Source organism: Nansenia antarctica, assembly GCF_963989245.1.
Source record: "Nansenia antarctica genome assembly, chromosome: 15".
Classification (NCBI taxonomy): Eukaryota; Metazoa; Chordata; class Actinopteri; order Argentiniformes; family Microstomatidae; genus Nansenia; species Nansenia antarctica.
Genome location: NC_137685.1, coordinates 5404303 through 5428251, shown reverse-complemented (window position 1 = coordinate 5428251; position 23949 = coordinate 5404303). Strand labels below are relative to the sequence as shown.

The 23949-nt window shown below is 45.5% G+C and overlaps 1 protein-coding gene across 1 annotated transcript; it reads left to right on the top strand.

Moving 5' to 3' along the window:
• Nucleotides 1–1126: 1126 nt before the first annotated feature.
• On the top strand, nucleotides 1127–23060 carry zmynd8 (zinc finger, MYND-type containing 8; the record flags this gene model as incomplete). Its single annotated transcript, XM_080545462.1, has 21 exons — nucleotides 1127–1140; nucleotides 5994–6064; nucleotides 6468–6616; nucleotides 7468–7689; nucleotides 7963–8076; nucleotides 8920–8985; nucleotides 9251–9343; nucleotides 9439–9526; nucleotides 9655–9710; nucleotides 10100–10177; nucleotides 10285–10400; nucleotides 11095–11597; nucleotides 13370–13513; nucleotides 14502–14666; nucleotides 15499–16032; nucleotides 16241–16852; nucleotides 17812–18023; nucleotides 18305–18385; nucleotides 18477–18555; nucleotides 20038–20277; nucleotides 21499–23060. The coding sequence occupies 21 exons, from the start codon at nucleotides 1127–1129 to the stop codon at nucleotides 21672–21674; spliced, it is 3813 nt and encodes a 1270-aa protein (XP_080401588.1). The 3' UTR covers nucleotides 21675–23060.
• Between the last annotated feature and the right edge of the window lie 889 nt (nucleotides 23061–23949).

The following is a 23949-nucleotide window of genomic DNA, read 5'->3' as shown; positions in this document are numbered from 1 at the left end:
GATGGGGTTTAACATATAGTCTTAGTCTTTCTAGTAGTCATAACCCCTGTGCTGAAAAGTAATGATGAACTGGGAATAGGTAGCATTTATGACACAGCATTTAATGCATTTCATAATCAGTTGCACAGTAGACACAGGGGAAAATTGTTACTAAGTCCTTGGACCCAAACCATGGCAACCAATGGTCTGTATAGGTTTGTCCCACAAGAGGTCACCATTCTCCTTCATATTAGAGCACCAGCAACCAGAAAGCGACTCGCATGATATCATTCAGCTCTTCACATACTGTACTTGCAACTTTATTTCCTTATTCCACCACTTATTGAGTCTCTGCCTTTAGGTATATTTTGGTGTGACTTCTTTATTAACTGGCACGACAAACTACTAGTCAACTCAAAGTTCTGTTGACAAAACAATGGACCAATCACATGACAGTAGTAACATGTCCTAGTAATCTTTGGTCTTTGTACTGTTATATAACATGTTGATCTTGCACTTTCCATGAGGCTATTTTATTTCAGTTGCTGGTGGAGGATATAGGATATGCCTAGGTCTCCTACACTTATCATTCCCCACACTGTTTGCTCTCTCCCCTGTTATGTCTATCAGTTTTCTTTTCAATGAAACTTAAGGGTGGGACCTACGAGACAAAGGGCCTTTTCGCAAAACAGGCCTCAGGCCTGTCCTGTCCCGTATCCACACATCTGCTACTTTTGTCTCACAAATACAACCCCATATCTCTCATAATACGTAAGAGTCTGGAATCCGTGATAGCTGTGGTGCCGTGTTCTGGGTAGTTAAAATGCTGTGAGTGTGAAATGGTTGATTTTATGATTTGGGGCCTTGTGTTTCTCCCTCTGTGTCCACAGCCTCTTCTCCTGCCTGCTCTGTGCGGAACAAAAGATTAGCATCCAGGAAGTGCCCCGGCCAATGGGCCCCAGCCTTACATCCTACCAGTGAGAGGGGGCCAATCACGGCTCGGCTTCTATCAGGAGCAAACCAGATCGGCCAGCCTGAAGAGCCGTCTGTGGCTGTGGAGCTCTGAGCAGGGTGAGGGCAGAGACAGGGACCTCCATGTTTTAATAAGCATTGACATGACACACTGAGTTTTTCTTGTTTGTTAGCCATGCATCCACAGAGGTAAGCTTGATTTTCAATCCTTTACCTTTGATAAGCTAACCAGCTTACTGTGTATGTATGTATGATCTGTGATCTCAGGAATACAGGTTTGTCTTAGACAAGGGTGGTGGGGGGGGGGCGGGGTGGGGTGGGGGGGGGCTGCCAGTCCCCACAGCACAGGAGTGGAGCCTGGCAGGAGAGAGCAAAGTACAGCACAGCTAAAGCAAAAGGCTGCCTCTGCTCTCTGCTGACTGGGTGGGTGCCTTTTTAACTCACATTATGGTCTGCTTGACTTCATATACTGCAATATACTATGGCAAGAGGCATTAGAGCAATACCTCTTTCCATTGTATCTGTAGTAAAAGGATAGGATTGACTAGTGTAGCTGGGGGGTTGTAGTGGCGAGGCAGGGTGTGTGTCTGCCTGTCACTGTCACAGGCCCTGGGCTCTCAAAATGGAAGGCCTAGGGGAGGGGAGAGGGCGCTGCAGCAAGGAGAGAGAGAGACCATTCAAGAGGAGAATGTTCCCAGTGGAATTGACAGATGGTGAAATGACAGACAGTACAGCAAGAATCATTTAGGCCTCCTCAGACAGACTGCCATTGGAGTAGGGGGCTCTTGCTTTTAATCCTATTGCCTTTCCTTCAATGTCCTTTTAAGCAGAAAATAAATCTTTACCGTGGGCCACCAAGAGGGCAACAATGACAAATGAAAATGGATGTCGTCTTACATCAACATGTATTATGTACTCTCTGTTAAATACTTGATCGTTCTTTCAAATTCTCTTCAACCTTTTAATTTGCATGCTGAACAGGTTTTGTGAGTGTTAGCATTAACCAACATAAGCCAACATCTTTTTTTTTCTTTTACTGCCCTTGAATTCATTCGCCTATGAATGTGGGACTATGCCAGGAGCTTAGTGTCTGAAGGGGAAAGAAAGTAGCCACATTTGGTCTACTTCAGTCTACAGCTTTTTTTCTGTTGCTGTGGAGTGGCAGCCATTTTACAAATGCTTCCCCTTACTGCCCCTCCTCGGCTCTGGTGTCTCTGGGTAATTTTATGTGCAGCCTGACGAAGGGAAGTAAGGGTTAGGCTTCTCTCAGAGAGAGACCATAGAGAGACCAGAGAGAGACCATAGAACAGAAGGAACATCTTCTATCAAGACATGATACACAGACAGACTGGATTCCAGTAGTATTGTAAAGGCTACTCCTCTCCTAAAAAGGTACAACTGAATGGCTTTACATTTGACGACATCCTATGATCTGATCTGTGATCTGTTGTCCAAAGCAGGTGATTAATCAACAACACTTATTTGTATGCCTGAATGTAAGACTCATCTTGATATAGCCTACAGTATGTCCTACTTATTTGACGGTAGCCTACTAGGAAATAGACTGCACATTCCCCTTATCTACCAGGGGTGAGATGGCAAATAAAATGGTGCTCTGCAAGGGTTCAGCTTTCTGCATTGATTGAGGACTAGAACTGGTATTGGTTTTGCCCCCTAATCTCTTCATTTTATGGGTGCTGGTGTGTACTGTGTACCCTACTGGTGGGGTATATAACATGAAATCCATTTCACACTGGCCCTCATTTTAAATTATTCATCATCACACCCATGCAGGTTGACCTTTCCGACGACCTTCTTGCGACTCACTTTGGTTCCTATGTTTAAACCAAGCTTTATTGTTGTTGCCTACAACTGTGAGTTTCATACTTGCTTTAGTGGCTAAACTCACAGTTTACTGGCTGCTTTAGTATTTATTCAACTTGTTTAATGTTTGATATACATCATCCCACTGAGATAAACATCGATTTTCACAAACATAAGTCTAGGAGGAAGTGGCAGCACTGTTGTGTCTGTCGAAGAAACTGGCGGTTGCAAAATGTAGTTAGTTTTTTCAAACCATCTAACATCAAACAGGTCCCAACCCCATTATTGATTTTAGTCTAAGTGATAACGTCAGTTGGTTGGAAAGCATTGGAAAAGGGGTGTTGGCAGTTTGGTCTGTAAACCAACAGCCGTCCATTTTGATTGGGAGGGCCTGTGTGACATTTTCAACCCTGTCTTTGTGCTCTATGTTAAGGCCCTTCCTGCATTCCTGCGAGCCGCTCTACTGGTAAGCTGTGTATGCCTCTCTACAGCAGCCTCAGTTGGAGCCGTGTGTGTGTGTGTGTGTGTGTGTGTGTGAGTGAGAGTGTGTGCGTGCGTCCGTGCGCGCCTGTGTGTGAAGTGTGCACAGCAGGCAGGGAGGGAATGTCTTCAAAATGGACGCCACACACACACACACACTGCCTCAGAGCCGTGGAGGGAGAGGGAGAGGGAGAGAGGGAATCTGATCCGCTCCCTCTCAGCCCTGTGTAACTGCATCCCCCCACCATGTTGGAAAGAATGCACACAGTCAGTGTGGTCTATATGGGCTTTGAGGGAGTGAGGGACTTAGTTCCAGGGGTTTTTTGCGTGATAGTGAGAGGGGAGAGAAATCCTCTCTGCATTGCAGCAGTGTGTCTGAGGGAGAGAGGGGAGAACGGAGCCCGTGTGGCACACCAAGCCCGGCGCCCAATCAGGCACCTCCGTGTGGCGCTCAAACCAATCGGCAGCCCACAGCTGAGGTTAAAGATTGACAATCGCAGAGAGAGCAGCAGGGAGAGAGCAAGGCCCTTCTGGAAAATTCTGCACCCATCTTTGTCAGCATCCCCCATCGTCCTGGCCTTCACTAATTGAAAAAAAAGAGAGACTTAGAAAAAAAAGGCTGAAGAAATCTGTATTCTGTTGCGTAAAGAGAAAAAAAGGTATGCTGTCAATTTCCTACATTGAAGCATGGGTGTTGTGTCAGGTGAGGGGGGGGGCGTGGGAAGGATTGTATCAATATATGATGACAATATAACATGTATTTTCGGTGGTGTTTTAACTAAAAGGGAGGTTTTCGGCGGACGGGGGGTGGCATAGATTTTCATGGTGTTTTACAGGTATTCTCTCTGTGCCTTTCTGGCCTGGGGAAGAGGGGGGTGGGTGATGTTGCTGAGGTAGACTCTCTGTCTCTGTGTGTCTCTGCTGCTGAGTGTTGACAGGCTAGATCAGAGGTGGAGGCCAGTGTGAAGCCATGCCCTCTGTCCTATCCTCTGTCCTCTGTCTTTGCAGATGTGCTGCTCTCTGGTGCTTGTCATTTTCTCTCTCAGTGATGGAGAGAGAGGGGGGAGGGAGAGAGAGAGAGAGAGGGGGAGAGATGCTGGAACAGGATGAATTTGCCTGCTCTAGCTAGGGAGCAGCTATCTTTGTATCCAGCACTCCGGCATTTCTAATTATGCTCTCTCTTCAGGCTCTAAATAAAAAGGCTGGTGAAATGGAAGTCATCTGATCAGGGAGATGGGTACATTTGCCGTGGCGTGACGAGACAAGAAAATGGCTAGAAGAATGGGATCGACACATAGGATAATGGGATCGATACGTTTGGAAATAAAAGAGCTTCGTGTTGTTGCTAACGCAGAGTGAAAAAAATGTCTTTCTTTTTAAAAAATGTTTTTAATGTTAATGATGTGGTGCATTCTGGGGGCTGTGTTTAGTGCAAGAGCTCGAGGAGGAATGAGTCTTTGACCTGCTTCCCTCTGAGGGATAGGAAGTGGATGAGTGAAGGTGGCCGTGTTGTGGAGTTAAGGGTGGTTTGAGACTGAAGGGGAGTTGAATTACAAAGGTGAGGGAATGGTTGGGTGAATTTCTCCTTAGGTTGTTAAAGTCTTCAGTCATTAAGCCTACCCCTGGGTTCAGCTCTGAATCAACCTGTCTGGCTATGGATGTCTCAATAGGTCGTGGGGCCCAAGGGGGGGAGGTGGGCTTAAGCCTTCATGATTGAAAAGCAAATCTCTGCTCCTTTGCTGACAGTGAAAAGATAAAGAGGTCTCATTGGTTGGGTTTATAGCATCATTCTAGTCCTGACAAAGTTGTAACTTAGAAAACATGATGTGCATGGCTATATAACAACAATAATCTTCTTATCATAGATGTGCAGCCTGTCTCAAAGATCCAACCTGTGGTTGGTTATGTATCCAAAGATAGATTTTCAGTCCTAAAATATGTGACACACACAGCTTCACCAAAGCACTAATCTAATCATTGGGGATAGTGTCCTTTTAGACACACTTTTACAGGTGCTTTGTGACCTTTGACCTATCGTATGTCTTAACAAGTTGACCCCCTCTGGAGTGCTTAGCATTAGCACGACGGTTTACAAGACATTGACGGTGTAGGAGTTAAGCTAAGCTAAGCTCTTTTTCACAATAAGAGAGAAGGGGCACTTGCTTTGCTGGCCATAGCCTCTAGATTTATGATGCCCACTGTCCCCCAAGTGAACAGTGAGTATCTGTGTCCAGTCAGGATCGGTATAGTCAGAGTGCCCTGCGGCCCGATTGGACCCCTGGCTCTGAGAATAAGCCCATTGTGGTGAGACTTGGAAAGTGAGTCTTGGTGCAGAGTGAGTCAGTACTATCAAAGCAGACCGTGACAGTCGTGTATAAGATTGTCTCTCCTCTAAAAATAAAACCCAGAGGGAGTGCAGTTGTTAATTCACTCAAACACATCTGTAAGGCTGTAGATGTATGTGAATGAATCTCAGTCATTTACCAGTCAGATGCTCTAAATCCGAGGAATTTATCCCTGTGGTGGTCTACTGTAAGTGACGATGCAGAAGCTAGCAAAAGTGCCGTAACGAACGTATACTGTGGGGTAAAGCAATGTCTGGTGGAAACAGAGTGGAGTGAGTGTGGAAGGCATTGGATGAAAGGAATCCAGAGCAGGAAGCTGTAGAAGCTATACTGTAGGTGGTGTTACAGTGCACGGGGCTCCTCTGACAGTGGCTTTCTCTCTCCCTGCGTCAGTGTGGCTGAAGAGGAGGGGAAGACTGATTCAGATGCAGTAGAAGGGATGGAGATCTCTACACGATCCAAAGGTGAGGAAAAAATGCTGTGCTATGGTGGTTTTAAAAGACAACTAAAGCGATTCTGTTCCTTCTGCCTTGTTGGGAGTATGTGGCAGAGGGGGATTCACCTATAGTGGAAGTGTGTGTATCTGCATGTATGTCTGGTTGAGAGCTGAGCTAGTGAACAAACAAGATGGAGGTAACGTGCTGCTTCTGTTCACTGTTCACATCGCTGCCAGGTTTGATCACTATGGTTACTGCCTCATACCTACTGTTATGAAAATACTGGATGAAACTGAACATCTTTTGTGTTCTGTGTTCATCATCATATTTTGAATTGAAAAATCCTCCTGTTTTGGGGAAATGATTAAACTTGCCCACCAAAGGGTCTGTTGGGTTTGACCTTTGACCTCCCCCTTGCTGTTAGTTTCAGACCCGGGGTCATCGTCGGAACGGGTGGCCCAGAAACGTAAGGTGCCCAGCCCCCCGCACTCGTCCAACGGTCACTCCCCGGCCGAGACCTCCCCTAGCCCGGTCAAAAAGAAGAAGAAACCAGGAGCGGTCGGCAGCAGTAAAGACCAGGTGCAGCCTCCACCTCTGCTCCTGTCTAGCCTCCTCCCCTGCTGTTCTCCAGCCTCCACCCCTGCTCCTCTGTACCCTCCACCCCTGCTCCTCTGTACCCTCCACCCCCTGCTCCTCTGTACCCTCCACCCCCTGCTGCTCTCTAGCCAGACTGTTGGACCCTTAGTGGCAGTTGGTTAACTGCCTGAGCAAAATATTGTATCAACCTAGGTTGTTGTTTGTTTGTTTTTTAGGGGGCGGGGGCGGGGGGGGCTACAGTTATTTTCATGTGACTATACCCTAGGTATAACCTATTTTAAAGTCGTCCATTTCAACCGCATGAGGATTTGACTAATTGTACTGACTGTACTGCCAAAAACAAGTGGTTAATGTGCCCAGTATATGCTCTCGTCTATGGCCGAATGTTTATTATCTGATTAACTCAGGCTAGAGTAGGAGCACTGTTATCAGCGTTATGAGTGATTAGTAATTACAGTAGCAAGTGCCACCTGTGATTGTAAGGCCTTGTGTCAAGGCTTGGGTGAATGTTGAATAGTAATGGATGGCTACCAAAATACAGACTGCTGATTAGGTCCAATCACTCAAGTGATGCTGATGGCTAGTTTCTCAAACTGATTAATTTCATGTTTTGGCTTTTTGATAACAATGATCAAGTGACTGTTTCTTTCAGATCAATCAATCAATCTGAAATACCTCATGACGCGGGTCATTATCAGGGTTAAAATCAGTCAGCCACTTTTACTTCTGTTGATTCTGTGCATGTCTGCTGCTGTGCATGTCCTGTTAATCACATGATGTCTGATTTTGAACCCCCCATACCTTCTGTTTCTCTCTCTCGCCTGCATTTTCAGTCAGAACTAAGACATGGTCCCTTTTACTATGCGAAGCAGCCAGCACTCACCACAGACCCTGTTGATGTTGTACCGCAGGACGGCAGGAATGACTTCTACTGTTGGCTGTGCCACCGCGAGGGCCAGGTGCTCTGCTGTGAGCTCTGCCCCAGGGTGTACCACGCCAAGTGCCTCAAACTGCCAGCCGAGCCTGAGGGCGACTGGTTCTGTCCAGAGTGTGAGGTATCTCGTTTGTGTGTGTGTGTGTGTGTGGCGACCCCCCATCCTCAGAGGAACAACAACTCGTAGAAATCGTAGAAAAGAAGAACACAATAGATGTTGCTTTTATTAAATTAAAAACAAACAAGAGAAATGTAAAAAGATCAGTTAATGATCTTAATGAAACTTGATATCGGGGATATAAGATGATAAAAAGATGATATTAGGAATCACACAAAATGGCAGTTTACTTTCGAAGCTAACTCGCTCTCTTCCCTCCTGATCTCTTTCTTTCAGAAAATAACAGTCGCAGAGTGCATAGAGACTCAGAGTAAAGCAATGACGATGCTAACGATAGACCAGCTGTCTTACCTGCTAAAGTTTGCCCTCCAGAAGATGAAACAGCCAGGTGTAAGTGCACTGACCCCCCTCCTCTGCCTGACTGACTGATGAGTCTTGGAATGGAAACCTAACTGTCTCTGTCAGATATGGGGAAAATAATCAACCGCTAATACTAGAAGACACACTGTCTAGGCTTTTAATGTGCTGTCATTTTCAGCTTTCACCCATTTTATTTCTCTGCCTTTTTTTAACTGTCGTTTTCACTAATTGTTTTGATATGACATATACCAGTATTGAACAGTGTTATGAGGTGAGTGATCGATCACTCACGCAAACACAATGGAATGCTCTTGTGCTTGTTTTTAATGCTAGGTTCTGGTCTTATATTAAAACAGCGTACACTAATGCTTTTCATGCTTTGCGTTTCTCCATAAGTGATGTCTATTGCCCCTGCCCTCCCCAATACATTGTGAACGGCACCCTAGCAAAATATTGACTATATACGTACTCATGACGAAAGATAGGGAGATTATGAAGTATGATCTTTTGGTGTAATGGCTCAGCCAAGCTCATAGGTAAAGGAACTTTAACAATACTACGTTTCACGTTTCATAGTACTACTAATCCACCCCAGTCATGTTTTAGCCAGTTTTTCTACAATGGCAACATAGACAGAAACCAGAAACCAGGGGGGTATTCCATCAACATCGCTAAAAGAAAATCCAGGTTTAGTCTGACAAAGTCTCGCGAGAGTTCCTAAAGATATACAGGCATATTCCGATAAGTCTCGCGAGAGTTATCAAAAATAAGCCAGGATTTTCTCTTTAGCGACGTTGATGGAATACCCCCCAGGTGACCAAGGGTGCAGTTTGTAAGGCGAGGATACAGTTGCCCCTCTTACTCTCTTTTCAGGACCAACCACGCTCGTCATCTCACCCCCCCCATGCAGCCGCCACGCAGCGAAAGGCTTTTAATTGGGTAATCAATCCAGCACATTAAAAAAAAAAAATTACCCCATCATATTTTCTTCCCCCCTTCTTTTCCTCCTCTTTTAACCTGTTTGAAGTGGGTTTTCTGTTCGTCTGTTTGAGTTTCTTAGTCGATGTTGTCTGTCTGTCTGTCCTGGGGTGGTAGAGTTGTTTGGATGTTGTGTTGGTGAAGGTTTTGCCGTGAGGGCTGTATTTGGAACATGACTGGTTTTATTCACTGTGTATATGTCTCTTTTGTCTACCTTCTTGAACAGACGGAGCCCTTTCAGAAACCCGTATCCCTTGAACAGCACCCAGACTACGCAGAGTATATATTTCACGCTATGGACCTCTGTACGTTAGAGAAGGTTAGAGTTCTTCAGTTGCGTTCTGTCGGAAGGTTTCAAACGATGATCCCTAATCCCTTTCACCAATTGTCGCTCACTGACTTGTTTTCGTTCAGAATATCAAAAAGAAAATGTACGGCTGCACGGAAGCCTTCCTGGCAGATGTGAAGTGGATTTTACACAACTGCATCATTTACAATGGAGGTTAGTGTCCGTGAGAGTTCTCCTTGTAATCATGTTAAACTAGCAGGAGATTTTTCCTATTACCGTAATCATATACTTTTTTGCCATGATCACGAATTTGATCACTCATTGTGATCATGTCTTTTCAGGGAATCACAAGCTCACAGCCACGGCGAAGGTCATAGTGAAAATCTGTGAACATGAGGTGAGTATTAGCATGGGGGGGGGGTCAAAGGTTATGCAATGCCTATACAATTCTAACCCATCTCTTCAGGTTACACCTTAACTGCTCCTCCTGAGACATCCACTACCCCCCAGCACTGTGTCTCCTGAGACACCCGCTTTCCCCTTTACTAGTGTGTCCCCTATGACTTCTACTGCCCCCCTTGTACTGTCTCTCTGTTCTCCAGTGTCTATATATAAAAAAAGATGAGACTGCGACTGCCAATGGCCCCGGGCCTGAGCTAGATTACTCTTCCTGATACACCTGGTGGATTGATGATTCACTTGTTTAGTCAAATGTATTGATTGTAAGTCGCTTTGGAATAAGGCGTAAATGTACAATTAGGGACACATTATGATACTTTTTTGCAGATGAATGAGATTGAGGTCTGTCCTGAGTGCTACCTATCCGCTTGCCAAAAGAGAGACAACTGGTTCTGTGAGCCGTGTGTAAGTTCAGTTAGTTCAACTAACAACGCTTCTGCCCATAGCTTTTTTATTGCCGTTCCAACTCCTACCTCAGTGTTGTAACTAGTGTTCATATCTGCTGTGTTCAGAGTAATCCTCACCCTCTGGTGTGGGCCAAGCTGAAGGGCTTTCCGTTCTGGCCAGCCAAGGCACTGCGGGACAAAGACGGACAGGTGGACGCTCGCTTCTTTGGGCAACATGACAGGTAAATGACCTTCTTTTGGACCTGACATATTTGCTCTCTGCACAGGGTATCCGCGGTGTCTTGAAAAGTATTAAAAGTTGATAAATACATTTTGGGAAAATCAAGACCCGTAATAAGTATTAAAAAGTCTTATCGCGTTTTTATGAGGTCTTGAATTTTGTAGGTATTTTTCTGAATTAGACTCTTTCCAAAGAGTTTGAGTCCTAAAAACTTTTAGTAAAAATTCGTGAATTTATTAGTTTTATTAAAAAACAAAGATGAACCGGAAATTCTGTTGTATGATAGTGGTCTAGTCTATTGCCAACTAAAGCTGTTAAGTTAAAGGTGTCACTGATGTAAACGGTTACAGCTCGAAGTGGCGGTGACGTCTGGAAAAATATTGACAAGGTCTTTAAAAAGTCTTAGAAAGGTATTGAAATTAACCTCAAGATTCCTGTATATACCCTGTCTGCAGTATTTTGTACTGAATATCTCGCTGTTTCTATTAAGCTGTTTGTTTGGACTATTAATAATAATAATAATAATAATAATACATTTTATTTATAAAAGCACTTTACATAAGAAATCTCAGAGTGCTACAATTAAAAACAGGAAGATAAAACAATAAACATTTTAAATTAAAAGAAAAAAAAAGGCTCTATTAAAAAGGTGGGTTTTAAGGCCTCGATTTAACAAGATGCTCTTAACCTTCCAGGGCGTGGGTCCCCTTAAACAACTGCTACCTCATGTCCAAAGAGATCCCCTTCTCCGTGAAGAAGACCAAGAGCATCTTCAACAGCGCCATGCTGGAGATGGAGGTCTACGTCGAGAACATGAACAGGAAGTTCGGCGTGTTCAACTACGCCCCCTTCAGAACCCCCTACGCCCCCGACAACCTGTTCCAGATGCTCCTGGACCCGGCCAACCCCTCCTCCGGCTCCATCCGCCCCGAGAAGCAGGAGAAGATCAAGTTCAGCTTTGACATGACCGCGTCTCCCAAGATCCCCTTGGCCAGGAGCATGGGGATACCAGGGGGAGGAGGGATGGGAGGGAGCGCGAGTCGGCGGATCTCGCTGACGGACATGCCCCGGTCGCCCATGAGCACCAACTCCTCGGCCCACACGGGCTCTGACGGGGAGCAGGAGACGCCGGATAAGAGCCAGGCCAGAGCGGCGGCCAACCACTACAGCGCTGGGGAGGAGTCCATGGACTGCACAGGTACGGCAGTGGTGTCGTCAGGGCCGGTCCTAGGCATTTAGGTGCCCTAGGCGAGAGTATGATTTGATGCCTCCCCCCCCTCCCCCAATATTTTAGGGGCGCCACCCCCACCACATTAAGCCACCAGTACTGCTTCATCACCACCCACACATTCAACAGTAAAAATATGGACAACAATGGTTTCAAGACAAAAATAGACAGTAGGCTGAGACATATTTTCAAAGAGACATGAAATTCATAGAGACAAAACTATTTAAATGTAAAAAAAAAATAAAAAAAAAAAAATACTTTTTAGGGGCGGCATTTGGCGCCCTAGGCGACCGCCTAGGACCGGTCCTGGGTACGGCAGTGGTGTAGTCTAGTGTTTTCTAGTGGGTATACTGTGATTTTTCCCTCCCAGCCTCATATCGTTCATTTCGGAACGCCATAAAAATAAATATGCGCTCCCTGTCTAACGTTATATATATATATATATATATATATAACATGACATGTTATAAGGCTGATCTGTGCATGATAGTGCTGCATTTTGACATATTTCATGTCGCATGATCTCCCCCCGTTGATGGTATATGACGCTATAGTCAGTCCCAATGGTCCGAAATTCAAGTGCTTCGTAACACAGACTGGGTGAATTTTATGAATGAAAGTGTGAAAGTTCTGTCACAAAACGCCGTTACGTATCCTCACACATTTTTAAGTGGGTATATGGAAATCCTTGGCCTTTCCTAGTGGGTATACGGCGTAGTCCTGCGTATCACGTAGACTACACCACTGAGGTACGGTCTACTACATACACTACCTCTCTGACAGGAGAGGATAGCCCTAAGGAAATACTGTAAGTAGTATAACAGTGACCTAAAAAACAGTTTGTCTCAAGCAGGGGGAGGCTGTGGGAGGTAGACATCGCAGGATGGGCTCAATGTAAAGTCGTGACGTTAGAATTCTAAGGTTCTATCTCCATTTTTGTCAAAATTTAGTTTTTTACATAATCTGATCCATTAGGTGTTTATTAATGCCTCTGAGTTAGTAATTAATAAAATACAAAGGTTCCATCTCACAAAACATAATGGAATGTAAAAACTTTGACGCTCAATATCTCTGAACTACCCTAAACGGAGATAGAACCTTATGATTCTAAGCTCACGAAGTGTGGAATTAAATGGAATGAGCAATTTTATGAAACACATCATGTATTTGATGCCATTCCTCATTCCATTCCATTGAGCCTCCGATCCTCTGATTTCTACCGTCACCAGCCTCCCCTGCTGGAACGGATGCGTGGATTGGAATGAGGAACGGTATCACATACCATTGCTTATACCCTTCCTTCCATGCTTTACATTGAACCCGTCTTCCGATTTCTATCTCCACCTCCAAAAGAGGCAAAGCTAGCATACTTGTATTTTTCTATATCCAATATGTATCTACTTAGCTGTTGTTTATCTGTCTCTCAATGTATAGTGACAAGGGCTGCTAACAAGGCATGGCAAGGCAAGTTTATTTGTATAGCACATTTCATACAACAGGGGCAATTCAAAGTGCTTTACATACATTATTACATTATTTAAAAATACAGCAAGAGGAGCACAGTAAGACAATAAAAAATACAACGAATAAAAGCAAATGTAAGAAGTAAATAGATAAAACATTTAATAAGACAATAGTTAATGGAAAAAAGACATTGATAGAAGTGTTTATGTTTAATCATAACTGAAACAAAACAACCCCTGAAACAACAATAACAACGTGGCTGAACTCTCTCCACACAGCATCGCCTGCTTCCTCTCGACCGGGTCCTGCAGGCAGTGCCATGGACAGCCCTAAACCATTCCACTCCCAGGGCCCCGCCCCGCCTCTCGTCCCCAAGCAGGAAAAGGCAGCGACCACGGGGAGCATCCTGAACCTCAACCTGGGTGAGCTCTCACACACACACCTGCTGTCATTCCATAATGGACTGACTTATATAACGCGCCTTTATCCAAAGCGCTTTACAACGGCCTCTCATTCACACACACATTCACACACCAATGGCGGCAAGCTACCATGCAAGGCGCCGGCCGGCCCGCTCACTGGGAGCAATTTGGGGTTCCATGTCTTGCTCAAGGACACCTCGACATGTGGCCAGCCGGGGCTCGAACCGGCGATCCGCCAACCTTGCGATCATTAGACGGCGGCTCTATCTCCTGCGCCACAGCCGGCCCAATAGAATGTCATAGTCCTCATCAAAGCTCACCAAATCCACATAAACCCACCAAAAAATAGAGCCTATCCAGACAATAAGTAGAGGCAGTGTTATTTAGCCGTTATTTAAACCTGCAAATCATTTTGTTTGTACTCTATACAATGTTTTCACATTGTATGAAATTCCACATATGTTTTCACATACAATGTTTTCAGGCCTGACCGTCCCAAGAAAGGGGGCGGGGTTTGCGATTTATTGCAAATCTAAATTCAATGTGAATATCTTGCAGTCCAAATCAGTCTGTAAACAGTTTGAGTTCCTGGCCATTAATCTTGAGATGTCAACTGGGTTTTCTTTAACTGTGGTGGTGGGTTGTTACAGACCACTATCAGCTGTTGCTGAGACACTCACCACCTCCTTGACTAAGTTGTTATCTGACCTGAACTACAGTGAAGTCTTTTTTTCTGAGTGGGGCAGTCCCACTCAAATTTTTCATTTTTATTGACAGTTACAGTGAAGATGTAGACAGGAAGGATGGGTGAAAGAGAGAGAGGAGGGATGACATGCAGGATATGTCCCCGGCCGGAATCGAACCGGGGACCCTGCGGTTACATGGTCAGCGCTTAACCCGCTACGCCACCTAAGCGCCCCTACAGTGAAGTAATTTTTACTGAATTTTAAAATGTTGACTAATGTTCACTCTGTCGACGACCAATCAGATCGAAGCAAAGCAGAGATGGACCTGAAGGAGCTGAGTGAGACGGTGCAGCAGCAGCAGCAGCAGCAGGGAACACCACCCGTCCTCACCTCCCCCAAGAGACAGATCAGGAGCCGCTTCCAGCTCAACCTGGACAAGACCATCGAGAGCTGCAAAGCCCAGCTAGGTGTGTAACCAGTGGAGGACTCGGGCTGTTTGAAGGGCAGGGGGGGGCGAAAAGAAAAAAAGGGCACCTACTGCACAACATGGGACCCCACTGGGACTTCGTCAAGTTTAGACCATTGGAAGGGCAGCCAATAGGGCACATCCTCTAATTTTGCCACTCAAAAGGGCACTTTAGTGGGACGTTTTTCAACTGTGGGGGCACATGGTCAAGTTTAGACCATTGGAGGGGCACCAATAGGACACATCCTCTCTTTTTCGCCACTCAAAAGGGCATTTTTGCCACTCAAAAGGGGGGCACTTAAGCGAGACGTTTTTAAACCGTGGGGGCACCAGGAGGGGCGGTCGCCCCCCTGCCCCCCCCCTGAGTCCGCCAGTGTGTGTAACCCTATGGTGCAGTTATAAAAGAACCTCATGAGGAGACTAGAGCCCAATGCACACAGCGTGCGATTTCTGTTGCACGACAACATTCCATTTTGAAGTTTGAATGGAAGTCTATGAGAAAATCGCATCCCAATGCACACGGCCCCGATTGTAATCGCACGGCGAAAATTCGATTCCATTCATGACAACAATGGAATGTTGTCGTGCAACAGAAATCGCACGCTGTGTGCATTGGGCTTAGGTTAGACTAAAAGTGAGGCAGGATAGACCAACAAATTGACGTCAAGGTGGGTTTTCATTTAGGCCATATTATTATAAATGTATAGTTTATTCTTTTGCAATTAACAGTTTTTTTTTACGCCTTTTGAGTTATAGATTCCGCCTCTTGGGGTGTAAAGTATGAACATGATTAGTATTGGTCACTTCCCACTTTCTCGTCTGCTGTGGTACAGGTATAGAAGAGATCTCTGAGGACGTGTATAAGGGCGTGGAGCACAGCGACTCGGAAGATTCGGACAAGTCGGACTCCAGCGACAGCGAGTACGCCACCGACGAGGAGCAGAAGCCTAAAACGGGCCAGGACACAGAGGCCGGCGACAAGGAGGGGGCGAAAGACCCAACCAAGAGTGGGCCCAAAGTCGAACCGTGCCCGAGCCAGGACAAGGAGGGCAAAGTGGAGGGGACTGCGGCCTCTGTGGGCGATGCGGGGGCACCGCCGACCCTCTCGGAACCCTCGTCCAAGGAGAAGCAGGGCGGGGGCTCGGATAAAGAACCCCCGGAGAAAGCCAAAGCAGCCCCACCCTCCTCGGCCCCCAAGGAGAAACCCCAGGTGAAGGAACAGGTGAGGCTGCCCCCTCCAGTGGAGGACTCTGACTCCGAAAGGGAGTTGGTGATCGATTTGGGTGAAGACCAGGGAGGCCGAGAGAAGAAGAGGGGCAGGAAAGACCCCGTCGCAGCTAAAGACCCGCCCGCCAGCAAGACAGAGAGTGAGTCGTCCTGTCCTCTCCCGATCGAATGTTTCTGTTTTTTTAGTAATCCACCAACAGATTATTTGTTGATCAAAATCAGTGTATTGTTTCTTTGTCCATTTTGTTAAAAAGGTATTATATGTTCCAAGCCGTCATCCTATTCTGATAAGAAAACCGTTTTCAAACATAACAGTATTGATGTGTGTCTATGTTTCTGTCTTTGCAGGTAAAGCCCCCACCCCATCAAGTGTCCTTACCCCAGCTCAAAGCAACACAGCCCCCTCCTCAACCTCCAGTGTCAAAGACGCCTCGCAGTCCCCTATGGCCATACCCCTCAACATTGTGTCCTTCACTACTGTTACTCCCACCACCTTGTCTTCTGGCACGCTGCCTAACCCTACACCAACAACAGCCCCACCCTCCTCCTCCTCCTCCTCCTCCTCCTCCTCCGCCGCCACGGCAGTGAAGAAACAGCGCCCTCTGCTGCCCAGGGAGACTGTCCCCGTGGTGCAGAGGGCTGTGGTGTGGAACCCCACCAACAAGTTCCAGACCTCCTCGCAGAAGTGGCACATGCAGAAGGTCCAGAGGCAGCAACAGAACCAGCAGCCCACCACACCGCTGCAGACCACACCGCCTCTGCAGACCACACCACAGCTGCAAGGCAGCCAGCTGCAGACAGCATGGCCAGGACCAGCGGCGCAGGCCAGCCAGCTGCAGACACCAACCCTGTCCCAAACACAGGCCTCTGCAACTGCACCACCACCACCATCATCATCATCATCACCTCAACAGCAGTCCTCCCAAAGCACGCGGTACCAGACCAGGCAGGCGGTGAAAGGTACGTGTAACGCTCAGACTAGTGAACCCAAATCAGGGTTCGACAGTAACGCTTTTTTACTTGCCCAGAGCGAGTAAAACATTCGCCGGGTTTGTGTGCGCGAGCCCGACGACGCTGCTAGATATCCTGGATATTTTTACCTGTGTGCAGGAAGAACAACAGACGTGGAGTGAAGATATTATCAAAGCTTACGGGTGATCGACAGGCGTGTACGCTTTGATAATATCTTCACTGCACGATCATCTAGTCTGGTCTCGCGCCTGCGCCGTCTGTTGTTCTTCCTGCACACAGGTAAAAATATCCAGGATATCTAGCAGCGTCGTCGGGCTCGCGCAGACAAACCCGGCAAATTTGCTCTGGGCAAGTAAAAAAGCGTTACTGTCAAACCCTGCAAATGCAGAACACAGAGGTGGAGGCAGGTGATGATGGTGAAACCCAAACATGGTGTGTTTATTGTAGGAACAAGGGGTGAGTTAGGGAGCGGATGAGGGGGACCAAGGCAGAGAGGGGGCTGAGCAGAGTTCGGATGGCAGGTGGACAGGGCAGATGGACAGAGTAGGTGGGGCAGGCAGGTAGCCAGGGCTGGTGGAGCGGGTAGGGCATCTACTGGGAAGGCTCGTATGTGTGAATGGGGTTTAAGCCTGAAGCTACGATCTGGCAGAGTGGTGAAGTGTGGACCGGGTATTCATGGCAAGGCTAATGATGGCAACCTGACTCCTGCACACCTGACTCCACTCCACTGTAATCAGGGACAAAGAGAGAGAGAGAGAACCTGGAGGAAGAGAACTGCAGGCTAACTGGAAGTGAAGGGCGTGACAGTATGTTTAGTTAATTTATGTACTGTAGTCTACGACATGCTATTGAACGTGTGCCTGCTCTCAGAGTTCGGTCCAGTGTCATAGTGCACCGCATCAACACTTAAATGTCACTTGTTTATTTTATTTTTTATTTTTTTCTAGCTGTCCAACAGAAAGACAGTCCCCTCAGTACGTCCACATCGGCGATCACCCTGGTAACCAGTACCCCAGTCTCTGTCGCCATGGTGGCGACCCCTGGACCAGGCTCCGGCCCTTCCTCTTCCTCCTCTTCCTCGTCCCCCATGGCGGGAGACTTCCAAATCCCCACCGCCTCAGCAGACGTAGCAGCAGACATCGCTAAGTACACTAACAAAGTGAGTAGGTAACATAGACACGGCTGTTCTAGTGTCAACTGTCACTTAGATCCAACTGTCACTTTCAAATTAACCTCAAGATTCCTGTATATACCCTGGAGTACACTGGGCTTATACTGATGGCCACAGGGTAAAAATCTGTATGGGTTTGAATTGGAAGGAGGGCTGTTTTACGTTGTATTCGCCAATTTTTACAGAATCAGAAATAGTTTGGTAAAGACTCAACAGATTTTTTTCCCCCTATATTATTTTATTAAGTTATGGTCGTCTTGTTTCCACAGATAGTGGATGCAATTAAAGGGACAATGACGGAGATCTACAATGATCTTTCCAAAAGCACGTCAGGCAACACAATAGCAGAGGTAGGTGGGCTGATGATACCTGTTAATGAGAGCTCCATAATCACAGGTCTCTAGGGAGTCTAAATTACTGTCCCTGACTTTCCCCTGACAGATTAGACGTTTAAGAATTGAAATAGAAAAACTGCAGTGGCTGCATCAACAGGAGCTTTCAGAAATGAAGCACAATCTAGGTAAGTACCTTAAGCTTTGAACCATATGTTTATAATAATAATAATACATTAGACTTATATAGCACTTTTTTAGACACTCAAAGACGCTTTACAAACTGAAAAAGATTGAGTAGTAATAATAAAAAGACACAAAAAGGTTACGGTAGTGCTGGGGACACATGGGAAGGGGAGGGGGAGAGGGTTAACTGGTGAAGGCAAGCTTGAAGAGGTGGGTTTTGAGGGCCTGTTGAAATGTTGGGAGGGTGTTGGCCTGTCTGGTGTGGTTGGGGAGGGTGTTCCAGAGGGACAGGGCTGCGGCAGAAAAGGCCCTATCACCCCAGGTCCGGAGTTTGGTCCTGGTGGTCTTGAGGGTGGTTTGGTCGTCAGACCTGAGGCAACGGGAGGGGGTGTGGAGCAGGACGAGGTCGGCAAGGTAGGAGGGGGCCAGATTGTTGATGGCTTTGTAAGTGGTGAGTAGGATTTTGAATTGGATCCTGAATTTGACCGGGAGCCAGTGTAGGTTTTGGAGGACAGGGGTGATGTGGTCACGGCGGCGAGTGGAGGTGAGCAGACGGGCAGCAGAGTTCTGGACATATTGGAATTTGTTTAGGATGTTATTAGGCAAACCGTAGAGGATGCTGTTGCAGTAGTCGAGTCGGGAAGTTATGAAGGCGTGGATGAGTGTTTCAGCAGCGGAAAAGGACAGGGGGGGTCGGATGCGGGCAATGTTCCTGAGGTGGAAAAAGGCAGATTTAGTGACCTGGTTGGCATGGGGAAGGAACGAGAGGGTGGGGTCGAAGATGATGCCGAGGTTGCGGACGTGGTTGGACGGGGTTACGGCGAAGCCATCGATGTTGAGTGAGAATGTCTGGGTGGAACGGGTGAGGGACTTTGGGCCGACGATGAGGATTTCCGATTTATAGCAGTTGAGTTTCCGAAAATTCAGTTGCATCCATGACGTCGCTGAGGCAGGTGGTGAGAGTGGAGTTGGTGTTAGGGGGGATGGTTTTGGAGGAGAGGTAGAGTTGGGTGTCATCGGCATAGCAGCAGTGGATCGCGGAGGCTTTTTTATGTTGTTGTTGTTGTTGTTTCTATGTTTAATGACTTGACAGTAAAACAATGGAAGCCATTGACAAAGGAGAAGAACCATTCGTGAGCTTAGAATTATAAGGTTCTATCTCCGTTTAGGGTAGTTCAGAGATATTGAGCCTCAAAGTTTTTACATTCCATTATGTTGTGTGAGATGGAACCTTTGTATTTGATTAATTACTAACTAAAAAATGTCAACATTTTAAAAATAACACTACACAGGCATTAATAAACACCTAATGGATCAGATTATGTAAAATACTCAATTTTGACAAAAATGGAGATAGAACCTTATAATTCTAACGTCACGCATTACTGCTCAGATTCAGGTTTATAGGTTATGAATGTGTGTGTGTGTGTGTGTGTGTGTGTGTGTGTGTGTGTGTGTGTGTGTGTGTGTGTGTGCGCGCGCAGAGTTGACCATGGCGGAGATGAGGCAGAGTCTGGAGCAGGAGAGAGAGCGGCTGATGGCCGAGATGAAGAAACAGATGGAAGTGGAGAAGCAGCAGGCGATAGACGAGACCAAGAAGAAACAGTGGTGCGCCAACTGCAGGAAGGAGGCCATCTTCTACTGCTGCTGGAACACCAGCTACTGTGACTACCCCTGTCAGCAGGCCCACTGGCCAGAACACATGAAGTCCTGCACGCAGTCAGGTAACACACACATACTAGACACACACAAACATGTCAAACAAGTCATTGTGGCTAGCCATACAAGTTAGCATGCTGCTTAAACACACCAAAACACACCCAAATCTTGCACATAGTCAAGGTCAACACATTGAATTAATGCTAACCCTGTTGAGACTAGGCTTTTCCTCGTCGTTCAGAGATCCCTGGGGGAAATCCATTGCAGGACGTAGCTACAAAGGGGTGGAAACCTGTTTTGAAACGAGTGACGCCCTCGTGACCAATCACATACCTTGCTTGGGGCAGAGCGCCCAAAAAACTGAATTCAGTTTTTCCTTCAGGTTTTCTTCCGTTTTCTTTCAATGTTGCGAGCTCGCGTAGGCAGCAACTCTCTGCAAAATAGTCCTCCCCGGTCGGAAAAGAAGACACACATAACGACAGCAACCATACTGCGGGCACGTGTGTGTGTGTGTGGGGGGGGGGGTTCTTGGAATGTAACGTAGGGTTCTTGGAATGTAACGTAGGGTTCTTGGAATGTAACGTAGGGTTCTTGGAATGTAACGTAGGGTTCTTGGTAGGGGTGGGCATCGACGATCGATAATTGATCGATAAGGATCTTGGTCGATCACAAAATAAAACATTTGGTCGATCACAAAAAAAAAAAAAAAATTTTTTTTTTTTTTTGTGATCGACCAAATGTTTTATTTTGTGATCGACCAAGATCCTTATCGATCAATTATCGATCGTCGATGCCCACCCCTAGTTCTTGGAATGTAACATCCATCCAATGAAATTTGCGAGCATTCTCCCATTGCTCCTTCCAGTTCAACCAAGCCAAGAATGGCTAATTCTAAAAATTCTCCAGACCTCCAAAAGAGGCGTGAGAACAACGTGATTCGGAGGTATGGCTTACGCGAGTGTAAACTAAATGACAATGAACATGAATCCAATATGCATTGTGTACGGTACGCCCAGTTTGCAACCCCCCGACATCTGTGCTATTTCTATCAGTTGTCTTTTTGTTTATTATACGTATGTGTTACGGTACATGTGGGAAGACGGTACACGTGGGAAAACTAGGGTTAGGGTTAGGTGCTACGTCGACTTGGTACATGCTGGCATGTCTAACCCCAACCCTAATCCTAACCCTAACCGTAGCACCTAACCCTAACCCTAGTTTTCCCACATGTACCGATTTCCCATATGTATCGTAACATATGTATTTCCCTGTGCCCCGTTTTGTAGCCTCAGCACAGCAAGAACCAGAGTCCACAGCAGATGGCCCAAACAAAGCCTTGGCGGGACAGTGTAGCGGCGAGCCCACCTCCTCCCCCAGAGACACGGCGGCGTCCGTTCCCGTAGACAGAGACTCGGAGGTGGCCAAGAGCAACAAGGACAATGTCACTGTCAGTCTGTCCTAACCCTGACTACTCCCCTAGCACCGACCGACCGACACGGAGTTCAACCGCACTTCAACCTGTATAGAACTATCGACACCTTCGTCACTACATGGATGGGCTTCTTTACCATTTCTGATGCTCTACTACAGTACAGGAATCCAATGGCTTTTCTTTTTTTTCTTTCCTTCTGTTTTCCATTGATGATGATGACCAGAGTTTTAACTCGCTCACTTGCTACAATCACTCTGTGGTCTTTCTTTGTTCCATTTCCAAGTGTGTGACAAAGAGTTTGATGGAAAGTTATCACTAGAGGGAGCCATCCTCCCTTTGGTTAAAACACACTACGTGACGTTAGAATTATAAGGTTCTATCTCCACCTTATAATTCTAAGCTCACGACTAGTCCTCTTTGTATTACACTTTTCCACTTTCCATGACACTCTTGCAATCTCATAGACAGGAACCGTTTCCGTGGCCAAAATGATGGGAGTGTATGAGCGTGTGAGATGTATAGAAAAGTGTGTCTGTCTATTACAGCGGATTTCAATAACATTTTGTGAGTGCATTACTACGTTCTGTTAGCCTACTGTGTGACTGGACTGTTTGGTCCGAGAAACAAAGAAACAAAAATTTGAATGGACCAGAGCAGAACATGGCTTGATGACTGTTGACACACATGTCTGTACATTTTGTTTTTTCCAATTTGTATGTTAAATTATTTTAATTTATATTAAAATATTAGTGTCGCCCTCCGTATATTACACAGATAGCTTATGTTAAACGCATTTCCTGTTGTATCGAGAGTGCAGTAACGTCAATACACGGCACCGATTGAGCGTAGTTATATGGGTGTGCTATTTCTGAATGTTCTCTCTATTTCCTCCTGTCTATGTTATCATAAATGTTACCACCTTCAGCCCTGTATTCATATGACTGTATTCATACTACTCTTCCACTCATCTTGTATTATCTTACTGAAAAAAAATCACATTGCAAATTAAACATAATTTCCTAACAAAGAGATGAGCCGCCTAGAGAGAGATTAACATTTTCCTTATAAATCAGAATGAGTCATAAATCACAGAGTGAGCAACTGTACCCTCTTGCATTTTGTCTCGCTGACATATAATTATCACATGAAAACCTGCAAGGTGGAATAATAAAGTGGACTGGTATCTGCTAGAATATGATACAATCAGAGTAGCTTTGCACAATATATGTTTTCGGTTGTGTCTCGCAGTTATAGCTTCTAACTCGAGCAGGATCTCCCATCTGATTTGCATTGACTGCACTTAATCTACTGTATTGGAATGCCTCCCTGTTCCTGCATTGAAAAGAGACAATGATCGTTAAATGGAACTCTGCTGTATATTTCTTGTCAGTAGGACTGTGTCACTGCTGTTGTTTACATTATGTACATAAATAAATACAAATATGTTGTTCTGAAAAGTGTCTGATGTTTGACTTGTCTCTGTGTACCTACCACATGTACAAAAGAAGAGATTTGGTGAGGCTGCATTCTCATTTTATGCACCCAGATTGTGGAATGCACTGCCAGTTTACAGTAGGGATGCAACCTCTGTTCAAGTCAAGACTAAAAACCCATCTTTTTAATATTGCCTTTAAATGACTAAATAATTAAATTATATATATATATATATATCTACAGTATATAATGATTAAAGCACTTTGAGCTGCAACGTTTGCAGGAAAAGCGCTATAGGCAAGGCAAGTTTATTTGTACAGCACATGTCATACAACAGGGGCAATCCAAAGTGCTGTACATACATTATTTAAAAATACAGCAAGAGGAGCATAAGAAAATAAAAATTACAATGAATAAAAGCAAATATAAGAAGTAAATAGATAAAACATTTAAAAAGACAATAGTTAATGGAAAAAAGACATTGATAGTGTTTGTGTTTAATCATAACTGGTGCAAAACATGAAGGTATTCTATACAAATTCTTTACAAATAAAGTTGTTTATTATTATTATATTTTTTTTTTTTTGTGATCAAATGTTTCTTTATTTTCTTTTAAAACAAACAAACATAATGACAAAACAAGACAGCTATTATTATTATTATGATGATGATGATTATTATTATTATTATTATTATTATTATTATTATTATTATTATTATTATTATGTGTTCCGCACACAACCAGTGATCAGAAATGTCAGGCATCTTTCCAAATAGAAGGTCGCCATTGAGACGAAAGTGTCTGCCTGCCATTCCATTCCTGACCTGTAGGAGCGCTGTAGAAACACCGGGGGTTTATACCTCTCCTCTA